We start from the raw sequence: 15,481 nt of genomic DNA, 5'->3' as shown, positions 1-15,481 counted from the left end.
TTGATTAATCGATCGATCTGCAGCTGTGCATCATTGAGCTGCTGATACTCAATTGCTCACTGTTTTTGGGCTGCCCAGACCGTTTGTCAGTCACTTTTTTCTGGGGTGATCGGCGGCCATTTTGTGTCTTGTGGTGCGCCAGCACAAGCTGCGACCAAGTGCATTTAACCCTCAATGGTGTGGTTGTTTTTTGGCTAAAGCCTACATCAGGGTGAAGCTGTCACACCAAGTGCATTTAACCAGCAATAGTCTGTTTATTTTTTGGCCATATACTACATCAGGGGCAAGCTGCGCCCGTCACCAAGTGCATTTAACCCTCAGTAGTGTGGTTGGTCAAGCTGTCACACCAAGTGCATTTAACCAGCAATAGTGTGGTTATTTTTTGGCCATATCCCAGTCTAATTCTGTCAGTAAATCCATACCGGTCACCCAGCGCCTAAATACTAGGCCTCAAATTTATATCCCACTAAATCTGTCGTTACCGCTGTACTGTTCTGGCTGGGCAAGTTATTTAGTGTCCGTCAAAGCACATTTTTTGTTCTGGGTTGAAAAACAATTCCCAATTTAGCAATTTCCTAATTTAGTGGTTTCTGCTGTATCAGAGCTATTTGAAATCTATCCCTAAAAGGGTATATAATATTCAAGGTGCACATAGGGTCATTCAGAATAACTTCACACACACGCTACTGTGCATTTCCAAGTCTAATTCTGTCAGTAAATCTATACCGGTCACGCAGCGCCTAAATACTAGGCCTCAAATTTATATTCAGCTGAATTTGAATACAATACATTGGGCCAAATAATATTTTTGTTGTTGTGGTGAACGATAACAATGAGGAAAACATCTAGTAAGGGACGCGGACGTGGACATGGTCGTGGTGGTGTTAGTGGACCCTCTGGTGCTGGGAGAGGACGTGGCCGTTCTGCCACATCCACACGTCCTAGTGTACCAACTACCTCAGGTCCCAGTAGCCGCCAGAATTTACAGCGATATATGGTGGGGCCCAATGCCGTTCTAAGGATGGTAAGGCCTGAGCAGGTACAGGCATTAGTCAATTGGGTGGCCGACAGTGGATCCAGCACGTTCACATTATCTCCCACCCAGTCTTCTGCAGAAAGCGCACAGATGGCACCTGAAAACCAACCCCATCAGTCTGTCACATCACCCCCATGCATACCAGGGAAACTGTCTCAACCTCAAGTTATGCAGCAGTCTCTTATGCTGTTTGAAGACTCCGCTGGCAGGGTTTCCCAAGGGCATCCACCTAGCCCTTCCCCAGCGGTGAAAGACATAGAATGCACTGACACACAACCACTTATGTTTCCTGATGATGAGGACATGGGAATACCACCTCAGCACGTCTCTGATGATGACGAAACACAGGTGCCAACTGCTGCGTCTTTCTGCAGTGTGCAGACTGAACAGGAGGTCAGGGATCAAGACTGGGTGGAAGACGATGCAGGGGACGATGAGGTCCTAGACCCCACATGGAATGAAGGTCGTGCCACTGACTTTCACAGTTCGGAGGAAGAGGCAGTGGTGAGACCGAGCCAACAGCGTAGCAAAAGAGGGAGCAGTGGGCAAAAGCAGAACACCCGCCGCCAAGAGACTCCGCCTGCTACTGACCGCCGCCATCTGGGACCGAGCACCCCAAAGGCAGCTTCAAGGAGTTCCCTGGCATGGCACTTCTTCAAACAATGTGCTGACGACAAGACCCGAGTGGTTTGCACGCTGTGCCATCAGAGCCTGAAGCGAGGCATTAACGTTCTGAACCTGAGCACAACCTGCATGACAAGCATGAACTGCAGTGGAGTAAACACCTTAAAACCAAGGAAGTCACTCAGGCTCCCCCTGCTACCTCTTCTGCTGCTGCCGCCTCGGCCTCTTCTGCTGCTGCCGCCTCGGCCTCTTCCTCTGGAGGAACGTTGGCACCTGCCGCCCAGCAAACAGGGGATGTACCACCAACACCACCACCACCTCCGTCACCAAGCATCTCAACCACGTCACACGGCAGCGTTCAGCTCTCCATCTCACAAACATTTGAGAGAAAGTGTAAATTCCCACCTAGCCACCCTCGATCCCTGGCCCTGAATGCCAGCATTTCTAAACTACTGGCCTATGAAATGCTGTCATTTAGGCTGGTGGACACAGACAGCTTCAAACAGCTCATGTCGCTTGCTGTCCCACAGTATGTTGTTCCCAGCCGGCACTACTTCTCCAAGAGAGCCGTGCCTTCCCTGCACAACCAAGTATCCGATAAAATCAAGTGTGCACTGCGCAACGCCATCTGTGGCAAGGTCCACCTAACCACAGATACGTGGACCAGTAAGCACGGCCAGGGACGCTATATCTCCCTAACTGCACACTGGGTAAATGTAGTGGCAGCTGGGCCCCAGGCGGAGAGCTGTTTGGCGCACGTCCTTCCGCCGCCAAGGATCGCAGGGCAACATTCTTTGCCTCCTGTTGCCACCTCCTCCTACTCGACTTCCTCCTCCTCTTCTTCCACCTGCTCATCTAGTCAGCCACACACCTTCACCACCAACTTCAGCACAGCCCGGGGTAAACGTCAGCAGGCCATTCTGAAACTCATATGTTTGGGGGACAGGCCCCACACCGCACAGGAGTTGTGGCAGGGTATAGAACAACAGACCGACGAGTTGTTGCTGCCGGTGAGCCTCAAGCCCGGCCTGGTGGTGTGTGATAATGGGCGAAATCTTGTTGCAGCTCTGGGACTAGCCAGTTTGACGCACATCCCTTGCTTGGCGCATGTGCTGAATTTGGTGGTGCAGAAGTTCATTCACAACTACCCCGACATGTCAGAGCTGCTGCATAAAGTGCGGGCCGTCTGTTCGCGCTTCCGGCGTTCACATCCTGCTGCTGCTCGCCTGTCTGCGCTACAGTGTAACTTCGGCCTTCCCGCTCACCGCCTCATATGCGACGTGCCCACCAGGTGGAACTCCACCTTGCACATGCTGGACAGACTGTGCGAGCAGCAGCAGGCCATAGTGGAGTTTCAGCTGCAGCACGCACGGGTCAGTCGCACTACAGAACAGCACCACTTCACCACCAATGACTGGGCCTCCATGCGAGACCTGTGTGCCCTGTTGCGCTGTTTCGAGTACTCCACCAACATGGCCAGTGGCGATGACGCCGTTATCAGCGTTACAATACCACTTCTATGTCTCCTTGAGAAAACACTTAGGGCGATAATGGAAGAGGAGGTGGCCCAGGAGGAGGAGGAGGAGGAGGAGGAGGAAGAGGGGTCATTTTTAGCACTTTCAGGCCAGTCTCTTCGAAGTGACTCAGAGGGAGGTTTTTGGCAACAGCAGAGGCCAGGTACAAATGTGGCCAGCCAGGGCCCACTACTGGAGGACGAGGAGGACGAGGATGAGGAGGAGGTGGAGGAGGATGAGGATGAAGCATGGTCACAGCGGGGTGGCACCCAACGCAGCTCGGGTCCATCACTGGTGCGTGGCTGGGGGGAAAGGCAGGACGATGACGATACGCCTCCCACAGAGGACAGCTTGTCCTTACCCCTGGGCAGCCTGGCACACATGAGCGACTACATGCTGCAGTGCCTGCGCAACGACAGCAGAGTTGCCCACATTTTAACGTGTGCGGACTACTGGGTTGCCATCCTGCTGGATCCACGCTACAAAGACAATGTGCCCACCTTACTTCCTGCACTGGAGCGTGATAGGAAGATGCGCGAGTACAAGCGCACGTTGGTAGACGCGCTACTGAGAGAATTCCCAAATGTCACAGGGGAACAAGTGGAAGCCCAAGGCCAAGGCAGAGGAGGAGCAAGAGGTCGCCAAGGCAGCTGTGTCACGGCCAGCTCCTCTGAGGGCAGGGTTAGCATGGCAGAGATGTGGAAAACTTTTGTCAACACGCCACAGCTAACTGCACCACCACCTGATACGCAACGTGTTAGCAGGAGGCAACATTTCACTAACATGGTGGAACAGTACGTGTGCACACCCCTCCACGTACTGACTGATGGTTCGGCCCCATTCAACTACTGGGTCTCTAAATTGTCCACGTGGCCAGAGCTAGCCTTTTATGCCTTGGAGGTGCTGGCCTGCCCGGCGGCCAGCGTTTTGTCTGAACGTGTATTCAGCACGGCAGGGGGTGTCATTACAGACAAACGCAGCCGCCTGTCTACAGCCAATGTGGACAAGCTGACGTTCATAAAAATGAACCAGGCATGGATCCCACAGGACCTGTCCGTCCCTTGTCCAGATTAGACATTAACTACCTCCCCTTAACCATATATTATTGTACTCCAGGGCACTTCCTCATTCAATCCTATTTTTATTTTCATTTTACCATTATATTGCGAGGCTACCCAAATTTGAATGAACCTCTCCTCTGTCTGGGTGCCGGGGCCTAAATATATGCCAATGGACTGTTCCAATGTTGGGTGACGTGAAGCCTGATTCTCTGCTATGACATGCAGACTAATTCTCTGCTGACATGAAGCCAGATTCTCTGTTACGGGACCTCTCTCCTCTGCCTGGGTGCTGGGCCTAAATATATGCCAATGGACTGTTGCACTGGTGGTTGACGTGAAGCCTGATTGTCTGTTACGGGACCTCTCTCCTCTGCCTGGGTGCTGGGCCTAAATATCTGACAATGGACTGTTGCATTGGTGGCTGACGTGAAGCCTGATTCTCTGCTATGATATGAAGACTGATTCTCTGCTGACATGAAGCCAGATTGTCTGTTACGGGACCTCTCTCCTCTGCCTGGGTGCTTGGCCTAAATTTATGACAATGGACTGTTGCAGTGGTGGCTGACGTGAAGCCTGATTCTCTGCTATGACATGCAGACTGATTCTCTGCTGACATGAAGACAGATTCTCTGTTACGGGACCTCTCTCCTCTGCCTGGGTGCCTGGGCCTAAATATCTGACAATGGACTGTTCCAGTGGTGGGTGACGTGAAGCCAGATTCTCTGCTATGGGACCTCTCTCCAATTGATTTTGGTTAATTTTTATTTATTTAATTTTTATTTTAATTCATTTCCCTATCCACAGTTGTTTGCAGGGGATTTACCTACATGTTGCTGCCTTTTGCAGCCCTCTAGCCCTTTCCTGGGCTGTTTTACAGCCTTTTTAGTACCGAAAAGTTCGGGTCCCCATTGACTTCAATGGGGTTTGGGTTCGGGACAAAGTTCGGATCGGGTTCGGATCCCGAACCCGAACATTTCCGGGAAGTTCGGCCGAACTTCTCGAACCCGAACATCCAGGTGTTCGCTCAACTCTACCTATTAACCCATTTTTTTGTGAGCTGTAGGGAAAGAGGTTCGTGATCATACTGTATTGCTGAGTAGGAGTAATCAAACTAACTTCAGGGGATCCCCGACTTTTAGTTCTTGTGCCAGAAAGTCTTGCGCACGTCCACTTTCTGCGTAAAGAAATAATGAGAATAAGAACCTTTACAACATGAACAAATTAGGAAATGTATTTTGAATCTATCAAAAATCAATCTACATGTCTATAAACAACTGAACAATAATCAAATAATGCAATCAGCTTGGACGTATAAATAATGCAACTACTGGACGTACTTGCTATGAGAAGATGATTTAGCAGACAACTGATCTCTTCCAGGATCTCTTAATGTAGAAAATGTGGGAGGAGATGTCCTTCAGAAAAATAACTTTATAGATTCAGAAACAGTTTATAGATATGATATGGATTTCTACTGTATACTGAATATTATTAAGTATTTTTGTCAAGATGCCTTGACAAAAAAGTATACAATTAAGTGTGCCAATATAACCATATGTCGGGAGGGTGGCATGCACTCCCCTCCACAGTGTTCTTGTAAAATATTTGTATGAATCCCCACAAAAGGATGAAGAAAATCTTTCTCCAAGGGAGAATTTTCAGTGTTCTGTTAGGGTCCATTCACACGTCCGTATGTGTTTTGCTGATCCGCAAGACACCGGCAATGTGCGTTCCACATTTTGCGAACGCACATCGCTGGCACTCTCATAGAACAGTGATGGTCAGTTTGCAGTGTTTGCCAGCGAACACATGCGGACTGCCATCTTTAGTAAGGTAGACTCACCCATCCGGCAATGCACAGGTGAGCCCTTACCTGTGCCGGGAGCCGGTCTGAGGTTAAATGCAGTCACCAGGCGCAGGCAGTTCTGAGAACAGCTGCAGGGGGCCTTCATTGGGCTGTTCTCGGAACTGCCTGCTCCCGGTGACGGCATTTTCTATCAGTGATGGTCAGTTTGCAGTGTTCGCTACCGAACACATGCGGGCTGCCATCTTTAGTAAGGTAGACTCACCCATCCGGGGATGCACAGGTGAGCAGGCTGTTCTCGGAACTGCCTGCTCCCGGTGACCGCATTTAATTTCAGACCGGCTCCCGGCACAGGTAAGGGCTCACCTGTGCATCCCTGGACAGGTGAGTCTACCTTACTAAAGATGGCAGCCCGCATGTGTTCGCTGGCCAACACTGTGAACTGACCATCACTGATAGAAAATGCCTTTTCTTGTCAGCATTTGTGGACAAGAATAGGACATGTTCTATTTTTTTGCGGAACAGAGGTGCGGATTAGCAAATGCGGACAGTACATTTCAGCCCCATTGAAAATAAATGGATCCGCACCTGTTCCGCAAGATTACAGAACGGATGCCGACCCATTTTGCAGACGTGTGAATGGACCCTAAAAATAATACCAACATGATGTACTCTAGAGGCCATCATTAGCAAACAACTGGAAAGAAGTCATAGGCCTCATGAACACGACGTACATATTTTGCAGTCAGCAAATTGCGGATCTGCAAAATACAAATAACGTTTGTGTGCCATCTACATTTTTTTGCAGATCCATTAACTTCAATGGGTTGGTGGATTGCATTTTGCAGACCAGAATAGGACATGTTCTATAATATGCAAAATGGACATACAGATTCCGACAGCATACAGATGACTCCATTTGTCTGTTCCACAAATTATACAACATGTCCTATTCTGGTATGCAAAATGCAGTCCACCTACCCATTGAAGTCAATGGGTCTGCAAAAAAAAATGCTGATGACACACAGATGGTATCTGTATTTTGCCCATACATGGTTTGTGGACCACAAAATACACATCATCGTGTGAATGAGAATAATAGCCTAGTATAGTAATATTGTGTCAAGCCTTAGATGACCCTATGCTTATCTTTGGCCAGTTATTTATCTATATTTCCTAAAACTTTTACACAAAAAAACAAAAACAACATTGGCCCTAGTCCAAAAAAAATGTATTGCAAAAAAGAAAACACTCATATGGTCATCTTCAACTTTTAATGCAGTTAGCTTATTGGGTAACATCACTATTGGTTTTAGCAATATACATGAAATGTTATGTTTTAACACACAATAAATGGCCTGAAACAGGAAAAAGATAGCCTTTGGCTATTGGATCTGAAAATTTGAATTAATCCTGGGTCGTATTTAGGGTCTAAGTTTTGAATTGTTTATTGATGGTTGTTTCTGCAAAGCGTTTTGGGATTGTACCGGTCCCTTCATCAGGTGCTTAACAACATAACAGTTTAATGTTATGTTGTTTACTACCTGAAGAAGGGACAGGTACAACCCCAAAACACATTGCAGAGACAACCACTAATAAAGTGTCACATTGCTGATTTCAAGGCTGTACTGTCTATGGAGGTAGTGTCGCTCCAGAGCTCCCCATTTTTCTATTGTTCCTTGATAAAGTTATCAGAAGAGATTCAGCAGTAGTACATAGTCCTCCTTAGACCTATAATGGAGCCTATAAATAGACTTCCCAAAACCCATATCTATATTTGATTTATTACCGTGGTCTATGTCTGCTCCCACTGTACATTTCCTTAGGAGAGCTTCCATTTGTAGACCCTGAGCTCAAATAATTGAACGGAAATCCAGTATAGGTGGCCATGGTACTGTCAGCTAATAAGAATTAGGATGTATAGTAAAGATGGACATACAACCTGTGAACAAGAGATATGATTATTGTATTAATATATATTATATTCCAGTCCTAATTCAAATCTTTTCTTTTGGTTGGGAACCTTGATTGTATGAGTTAAAAAAACACAAACTATTATCCATTCCTTGCATGTTCCGTATCCTGCTGCTCTTAACCCCTTACGGACACATGACGTACCGGTAAGTCATGGGTTTAAAACACGATTGTGGCGCGGCGGGGGTTAATCGGAACAGGATGCCCGCTGAAATCATTCCACCAAATGAGCCCACCGGAGCCCCCTGCCGGTGAACTTAGCTGGTGTCCCCCAGTGGATTTTGAGCCCGAGATTACGGATTTTGTTGGCAATCCAGGAATCCAGATTCCCACAGTGGGGTTCACTGAAATGGACTTTTTTAGTTTTTTTTTTCAGTGACCCATTTGTGAATCTGATGGTGGAGCAGACGAACCTGTATGCCCAACAGTTCGTTGCTCAGCACCCGGGCTCCTATTTGGCTAGACCCGGTGGCTGGATGCCGGTCAGTGCAGCCGAGATGAGGATATTTTGGGGCCTCGTGCTGCACATGGGCCTAGTGCAAAAAAAACTGTGTCAGGCAATACTGGAGTGGGGACGTCCTCTACCAGTTTGAGGCCATCAGGAAATGTCTGCATTATTCAGATAATGCAGCATGTCCCCCCCGAGCTGATAAGATACGGCCGGTCATCGATCACTTCGGGGCCAAATTTGCGCAGGCCTACATACCTGGAAGGGAGGTTGCGGTTGATGAGTCTCTCCTTGCGTTCAAGGGGAGACTCAGTTTCCGCCAATACATTCCCACTAAGCAGGCGAGGTATGGTGTGGAGCTGTACAAAATTTGTGAGAGTACCTCAGGGTACACTTACAAATTTTGTGTGTACAAGGGGCGAGATTCTCGTATTCAACCCCCAGAATGTCCCCCCACTCTGGGTGTTAGCGGGAAACTAATGTGAGACCTGATGTACCCACTGCTAGATAAGGGTTACCACTTGTACGTGGATAACTTACCAGTGGAAACGTGTTACTGGTCAGGTATAAGGACAAGAGGGATGTCCTTATGCTGTCCACAATCCACGGTAATGGCATCACCCCTGTCCCTGTGTGAGGTCCCGCGGCAACGGTCCTCAAGCCCGATTGTATCGTCGACTACAAATCGGTATATGGGAGGAGTTGATCTCTCTGATCAAGTCCTCAAGCCATATAATGTCATGCGCAAAACCCTGGCATGGTACAAAAAAGTTGCGGTCTACTTGGTACAACTGTTTTGTACTATTCAGAAGAGCTGGCAGCACAGGGACATTCCTCCAATTCTATGAGGCAGTCCTCAAGGACCTGATTTTTACAGACCGGGAAAGAACAGGCCGGAGTACCTCGGGAATTGGAGGCGCCCGGATCGTCCCTGGCCAACATTTTCCAGGTGTGGTCCCCCATACTGGAAAGAAGGGACGAACCCAAAAAAGATGCAGAGTGTGTCACAAGAGGGGGATACGGAAGGACACCACCACTCAATGTGACACTTGCCCCGATCATCCAGGCCTCTGCGTTATTGATTGCTTCAGGGAGTATCACACTTCCATGGAGTACTACATTTTATAATCCCCAACAGTCCCCTAGAGAACATAAAAAACTATGGCTCTCAGACTTTGGAGACACGGAAACAATTTTGTAAATGTTGTAAAACTATAACTCCCAGCATGCCAGGCAGGGCATGGTGGGAATTGTAGTTTTGCAACATCTGGAGGGCAGCAGTTTGAGGATGCCTGCTTAGTTTCTCCAAAGTCTGAGAGCCATACATATTGGGGAACGCCGCATCCGTAAAAATCTTCTCTATAAAAATAACATTTAACCCAACCCTCCCGGATGAATAGCGTTAAAAAAATAAAAATAAAACGTGCCAAAAAAAGCCATTTTTTGTCACCTAACATCACAAAAAGTGTAATAGCGAGCGATCAAAATGTCATATGAACCTCCAATTAGTGCCAATAAAACCGCCATCTCATTCCTCAAAAAACGAGATAGTCGCCCAACAACAAAAAAAATAAAACACTGTAGCTCCCAGGCTATGGAGATACAAAAATAATTTTTTGGGTTCCTAAAATGATAATATAGTGTAAAATCTAAATACATTTTAAAATGAAGACATATTAGGTATCGCCGCGTCCGTAAAAATCTGCCCTATTAAAAGAACATTTGACCAAACCCCTCAGATAAACAGCGTTAAAAATATAAAATAAAAACGGTGCCAAAACACCAATTTTTTGGCAAAATTTTCATTTGAATCCTTTTTTTACAGTAATAAACAAGGGTTAACAGCCAAACAAAGCTAAATATTTATTGGCCTAATTCCGTAGTTTGCAGAAACATCCCATATGTGGTCGTAAATGGCAGGGCATAGAACGAAGGGAACGCCATATGGTTTCTGGAAAGCAGTTTTTTTTTTTAAACCTGGTTTTTATTCAGTTTTCATATAAATGTATTAAGTACATAACAGGTATATGATACATAATGTTTGATTAACATAAAGTACAATAATCATACACAATCATTTATTTCCCCAATTCCTAATGCTCCCCCCTTCCCTATATGCTGCGACAAAAAATTGCACAATATAACTTTTTGATTTATGTATACAATCTCTATGCCCACCACGTGCTTTCCTATCTTCTTTTCCTGTATATATAGCAGTAAGCACATATATGTATTTACATCTCTTGAAACCTATTTCGGTCTTCAGATCAATTCACTAGCCGAGTCCCCAGGGAGAACGGAAAGTATGAATGTAAGCCACTTTGCGTGATATCCCTTTGTAGCTTTTTTCCCCTCTCTGTCTGCCATCCATTTATCAGCAAGTATACATTTTTTCGTAAGATTTATCACCTCAGTTAATGACGGCAACACTGATACAAATCAATGTGATAAAATACATTTTTTTTGCTGCCAATAGAGCTACATGGGCTGCTAAGGGGACTCGAGGACTAGTTGCTTGAAATAGCAATTCTCTCGGTGTTACGGCTAGGTTTGTTTTTAATTTATCGTTTAGTTCTCTTGCTATATTTTCCTAAAAATTACCGATCTTTTTACATTCCCACATGCTGTGATATAGTGTTGCTTTTGGAAGCAAACATTTAGGGCAAGCCGTCAACCTCTCACCTTTAGTCATTTCATTTGTGCCGTATATTGCCCTATGAATGAGCTTAAAGTGGGTCTCTCTCCATATTTCACTTGACACTGCTCTCTGCACATTATTCCAACCCCTCAACACATCATCAGTAGTTAAATTTATTGTAGTATCTCCTGTCCATTTTTTAAAGAGAGTATCTCCTGTATTAGAGAAGAGTGTTTTCCTCACCTCTCTATAAAGGAAGGCAATGGAGGGTTTACCATGCCTAGGGGATAACATGTCATCAAAGTCATTTTGAGTAAATTCTGGCAAAGTATTCAGCAGTCTATCTTTTAAATACCTTTTGATCTGGTGATAGGCCAGATAATGTTTTGAGTCTAAACCATACAGTCTTTGTAGCTCAGCAAAGGGATAATATTGTGACTTCTGTTTATCCCACGAGTCTTTCACTGTGAATATCCCTTTACTCTTCCATTCCAGGAAGTGTTTGTTTACAGATCCTGGTTGGAATTCTGGGTGATGCCATGGAGACAAATACTTAGAGAGCAGAAAAGGGAGTTTATACAGCTTCCTGACAGTTTTCCAAGCCGCTACTGTGTCCTTAACTAGTACACTCTTTTTAATGGCAGGTGGAAAGGCTGAGTATCGCGTATGTAATAGAGCATTGAGGCTCCAAGGTCTCACTAGCTGTGTTTCCAATGAGAAGTTAGAGAATATGGAAGAGCCGCTAATCCAGTCTATGCCATATCTCATCAGGCTTGCTATATTATAGTGTCGGATATCTGGGAAACCCAAACCCCCTTCAACCTTTGTGTACATAAGAGATTTTAGAGCCACACTCGTTTTTTTACCTGCCCAGATAAATTGACGAAAGGCACTCTGCAAGACATTGATGTCTGAGTGTTTCAATAAGACCGGAATTGATTGTAGTTGGTATAAAAGTTGTGGGAAACGTATCATTTTTATTAGGTGACATCTTCCCATCAAAGAGAGTGGAAGATGTACCCATCTTTCTAAGTCTGCTTTTATTCGTGTAATTCATTTTGGGTAATTTAATAGGTATAAAGATTCCGGCTTCTTCCCAAAGTGTATACCCAAATATTTGATTGAAGTGTTCACAATTTTTTACTGGGATATCCTTCTTAAATTTAGAGCATCTATTATTAGTGAGGTATAACAATTCACATTTAGATACGTTCACTTTAAAACCTGACACTGATCCAAAGCTATCTAGAAGGTCGAATAGCTTGGGTAGATTGTGGTGGGGGTGTGCTAAAAAGACCAATAAATAGTCTGCAAATAAGGCATGCTTGACTACTTCATTTCCTATGTTAATCCCTCTAATACTTGTGTTGATGGCTATAGCTCTAGATAAGGGTTCTATGGCTAAATTGAATAACGAGGGAGACAATGGGCACCCCTGGCGTGTTCCTTTTTGTAGATCAAATCTAGTTGACAGATATCCTGGTGTATAGACTTGTGCGAAGGGTGAATTATATAGAACTGAGAGGTATTGTCTGAAGGGTCCCTCATCTCACCTCATCTCACCTCATCCAGAACCCTATTCAGCCAGTCCCAGGCCACGTTGTCAAACTCTTTTTCCAACATCTATTGTTACTATGGCCGGGGACTGGCCAAATCTAGGCCTCATCTTCAGGTCATCCAACACCGCCAATACCTTCCTAATATTTGTGACCGCGGCTCTATTTTGTGTAAATCCTGATTGGGCGGTGGATAAAAGGTCTGGCATCAATCTCGCCAATCTACTAGCTAGTATTTTGGATATTAACTTTATATCCACGTTTATTAAAGAGATCGATCTATATGAAGCAGGCAATAGTAAATCCTTTCCAGGTTTCGGGAGTACTTTAATATAAGCAGTTTTGGCTGATTCTGACATCTGTTTTCCTTACATATACCCATTTGACAAAGTCACTAGTACTGGTGTTATCTTCTCTTTCATTACTTTATAGAACTCAGCTATATAACCATCAGGACGTGGGGCTTTATTATTTGATAGCTGGTTTATAGCCTCTATAACTTCTTCCTGCGTAATTGGTTTATTTAATATTTCTAGATCTTCCTGCTTAATTTTGGGTAATGACATGATTCTGTGTCCACTTCTCAGCCAATATCCCACACCTTGGGCGATTAGAATATAGCTCTGTATAGTAATCTTTTAGAACCCCACTAATTTCAGAAGGCATTGTACGTGTAATTCTCTTGCTGTCTTTTAGGGCTAAAATTGGGTTATTTTGGTACGGTCCTTTTGCTAAGCATGCCATTAATTTCCCTGCTTTATTCCCAAATTTAAATAATTGGGCCTCAAATTTCGTCTGGAACATTGCTTCTTTTTTGTTTATCCACTCCTCATATTCTATTTTCGCCTGTGTCCAGGCCTTTTTGTGTTTCATGTCAGGGAGTGCTTGGAATAATGTACATGCCTCTTTCAATTTGTGGCTACATTTATTTAACTTCTCTAATGTCCTTTTTTTGAGAGATGTTGTATATGCTATTGTTTTCCCTCTCAATACTGCTTTGCCTGCATCCCACAGCACCTGAGTATTTTCAGTTGAAGCATTAAAGCGCATATATTCCTCCCACCAATTAAACAAGGTGGATTCAAATTCCTCATTACCTATTAAAGCTGAGGGAAATCTCCAAATATAATCCGTTCCCCTGGGGATCGTGTCGGACAATGTAAGGAGAACCGGTGAGTGATCCGAGATCACTAGGTCTTCTATGGAGATTGATTTTGCCCTAATGTGTAGTGCGGGAGATAGTAAGATGTAATCTAATCTGGACCAGGACTCATGGGCGTGGGAATAGTGGGTGAATTCTCTCCCTTCTGGATTCTTTGCCCTCCAGATGCCACATAATGAATGTGTTTTACACAACCGCATCAGTGCCGTGTCCTTATTCCTCTGTATAGTCATTCTACCTTGTGTTCTGCGCCTATCCTCAAGAAGATTACAGACCTCATTCATATCTCCAGCTACTATTTGATGAGCATGACTGTCTAGTTGTAATCTACTCCCCAGATCTGCATAAAAAGGTACATTGGCCTCAATTGGTCCATATATATTGTAAATACTAAGAGCATCAGAAGGGGAATCCAGACACACCTGTAGTATCCTCCCCTCTCCATCCTTATAGCCTTCCCGGGCTGCGTAGGGTAAATCAATGTTATGACCCCTGATTTAGAGTGGACAGCCGGAGAACTAAATTGTTCCCCCACCCACAACTTACGCAATCTATTGCACTCTGCTACACTCAGATGCGTCTCCTGTAATAATGCAATATCTGCTTTACGTCGTTTTAAGTGTCGCAGGACTTTCATTCTCTTCTGAGGGGATTTCAGTCCTTTCACGTTCCACGTTATTATCCGCATATTGTTATGCTGCGATTATTTTTATCTTTGGCGCTACGGTACTTTCCTACTATCACACTAAGAAATGTGGAAGCATAGCATTTGATGTAAAAACCTGACAGCATCAAACAAGACCCCTCCCAACTCCCCCCCCCCCTCCTCCCCTTAACTCTCTTACTAAATTGCCTATCTAGACATGTAAGCATAAACTGAAGTAAACGTAGTAAACGTATTAATAACCAGCCTGGGAATGATAGCGCACCTTCCCTTGTCTGTTAAAGACTTCCATTTTTTCCAACATGGTGGAATATTGGTGACTCTTAACCTCTTATCATTTCTCTTAACCTGTTAACTTGAGTCCAGCGTGGTGAGTGCTGTCATCTTTAATAACTGATATTAGAGTGTCCAGACTCCATCGAGTACTTTTACCACCGATTATTAACCTGAGTCCAGCGGGATGTCTCTCAAGGACTCCAAGTAGACTTTAACCATGCTTCCCCGTCTTGTCAGGAGTATGTCTAGCCTGAATCGGTTTCACTCAACTGTTCAGATTTTCCAATCTTTGGGGGTCCTCTGTATGATGGTTGTGGGACTTGGATCCCTAGGGCATCTTTGGCTTCTTATGCCGATGTAAAGGTGAGCGCTGTGCCATCTTCTTGGAAAACCTTTAGAATAGCTGGGTATAGTAGCGCAAATCTAGTGTGATTTTCGTATAGCACTGTACATATTGCTGAGACCTCTCTCCGTTTCCTCTGGACATCTACAGAGTAATCTCCGAAAATAAGTAGTTTCTGTCCATTGATCTCTAACGCCGTCTTGCGCTTCTTGTAAGATCTGAGGATTGCCACTTTATCTTTTAAGTCTAGATATTTAACTATTACCGGTCTAGGCCATCGGGATAGAGCACTAAGGAGCTTTGGATTTTTATCATCTTTCCCAGACTGCATATCCGGGCCCAGCCTGTGTGCTCTTTCTGCTTTGCATTTATTAGGTATTC

At 45.0% G+C, this 15,481-nt stretch overlaps 1 protein-coding gene across 3 annotated transcripts in view; it reads right to left on the bottom strand.

Moving 5' to 3' along the window:
- LOC122945132 (spindle pole body component 110-like) overlaps positions 1–15,481 on the bottom strand; it is an 87,092-nt gene that overhangs the window by 33,522 nt on the left and 38,089 nt on the right. For 2 of the 3 annotated variants that reach the window (XM_044304023.1, XM_044304022.1), the window contains 3 exons: positions 7,829–7,981; positions 5,573–5,650; positions 5,352–5,409 (listed from right to left, as the gene is read on the bottom strand). In XM_044304023.1, coding sequence (XP_044159958.1) covers positions 5,352–5,409; positions 5,573–5,650; positions 7,829–7,929 — 237 coding nt within the window. In that variant the 5' untranslated portion in view covers positions 7,930–7,981. The remainder of the gene's footprint in view (positions 1–5,351; positions 5,410–5,572; positions 5,651–7,828; positions 7,982–15,481) is intronic. The other variant, XM_044304024.1, reaches the window with a different exon arrangement.

Source organism: Bufo gargarizans, chromosome 8 (assembly GCF_014858855.1).
Source record: "Bufo gargarizans isolate SCDJY-AF-19 chromosome 8, ASM1485885v1, whole genome shotgun sequence".
Taxonomy (NCBI): domain Eukaryota; kingdom Metazoa; phylum Chordata; class Amphibia; order Anura; family Bufonidae; genus Bufo; species Bufo gargarizans.
Note: the sequence above shows the minus strand (reverse complement) of the source record. Positions and strands in the feature narration are given on the sequence as shown.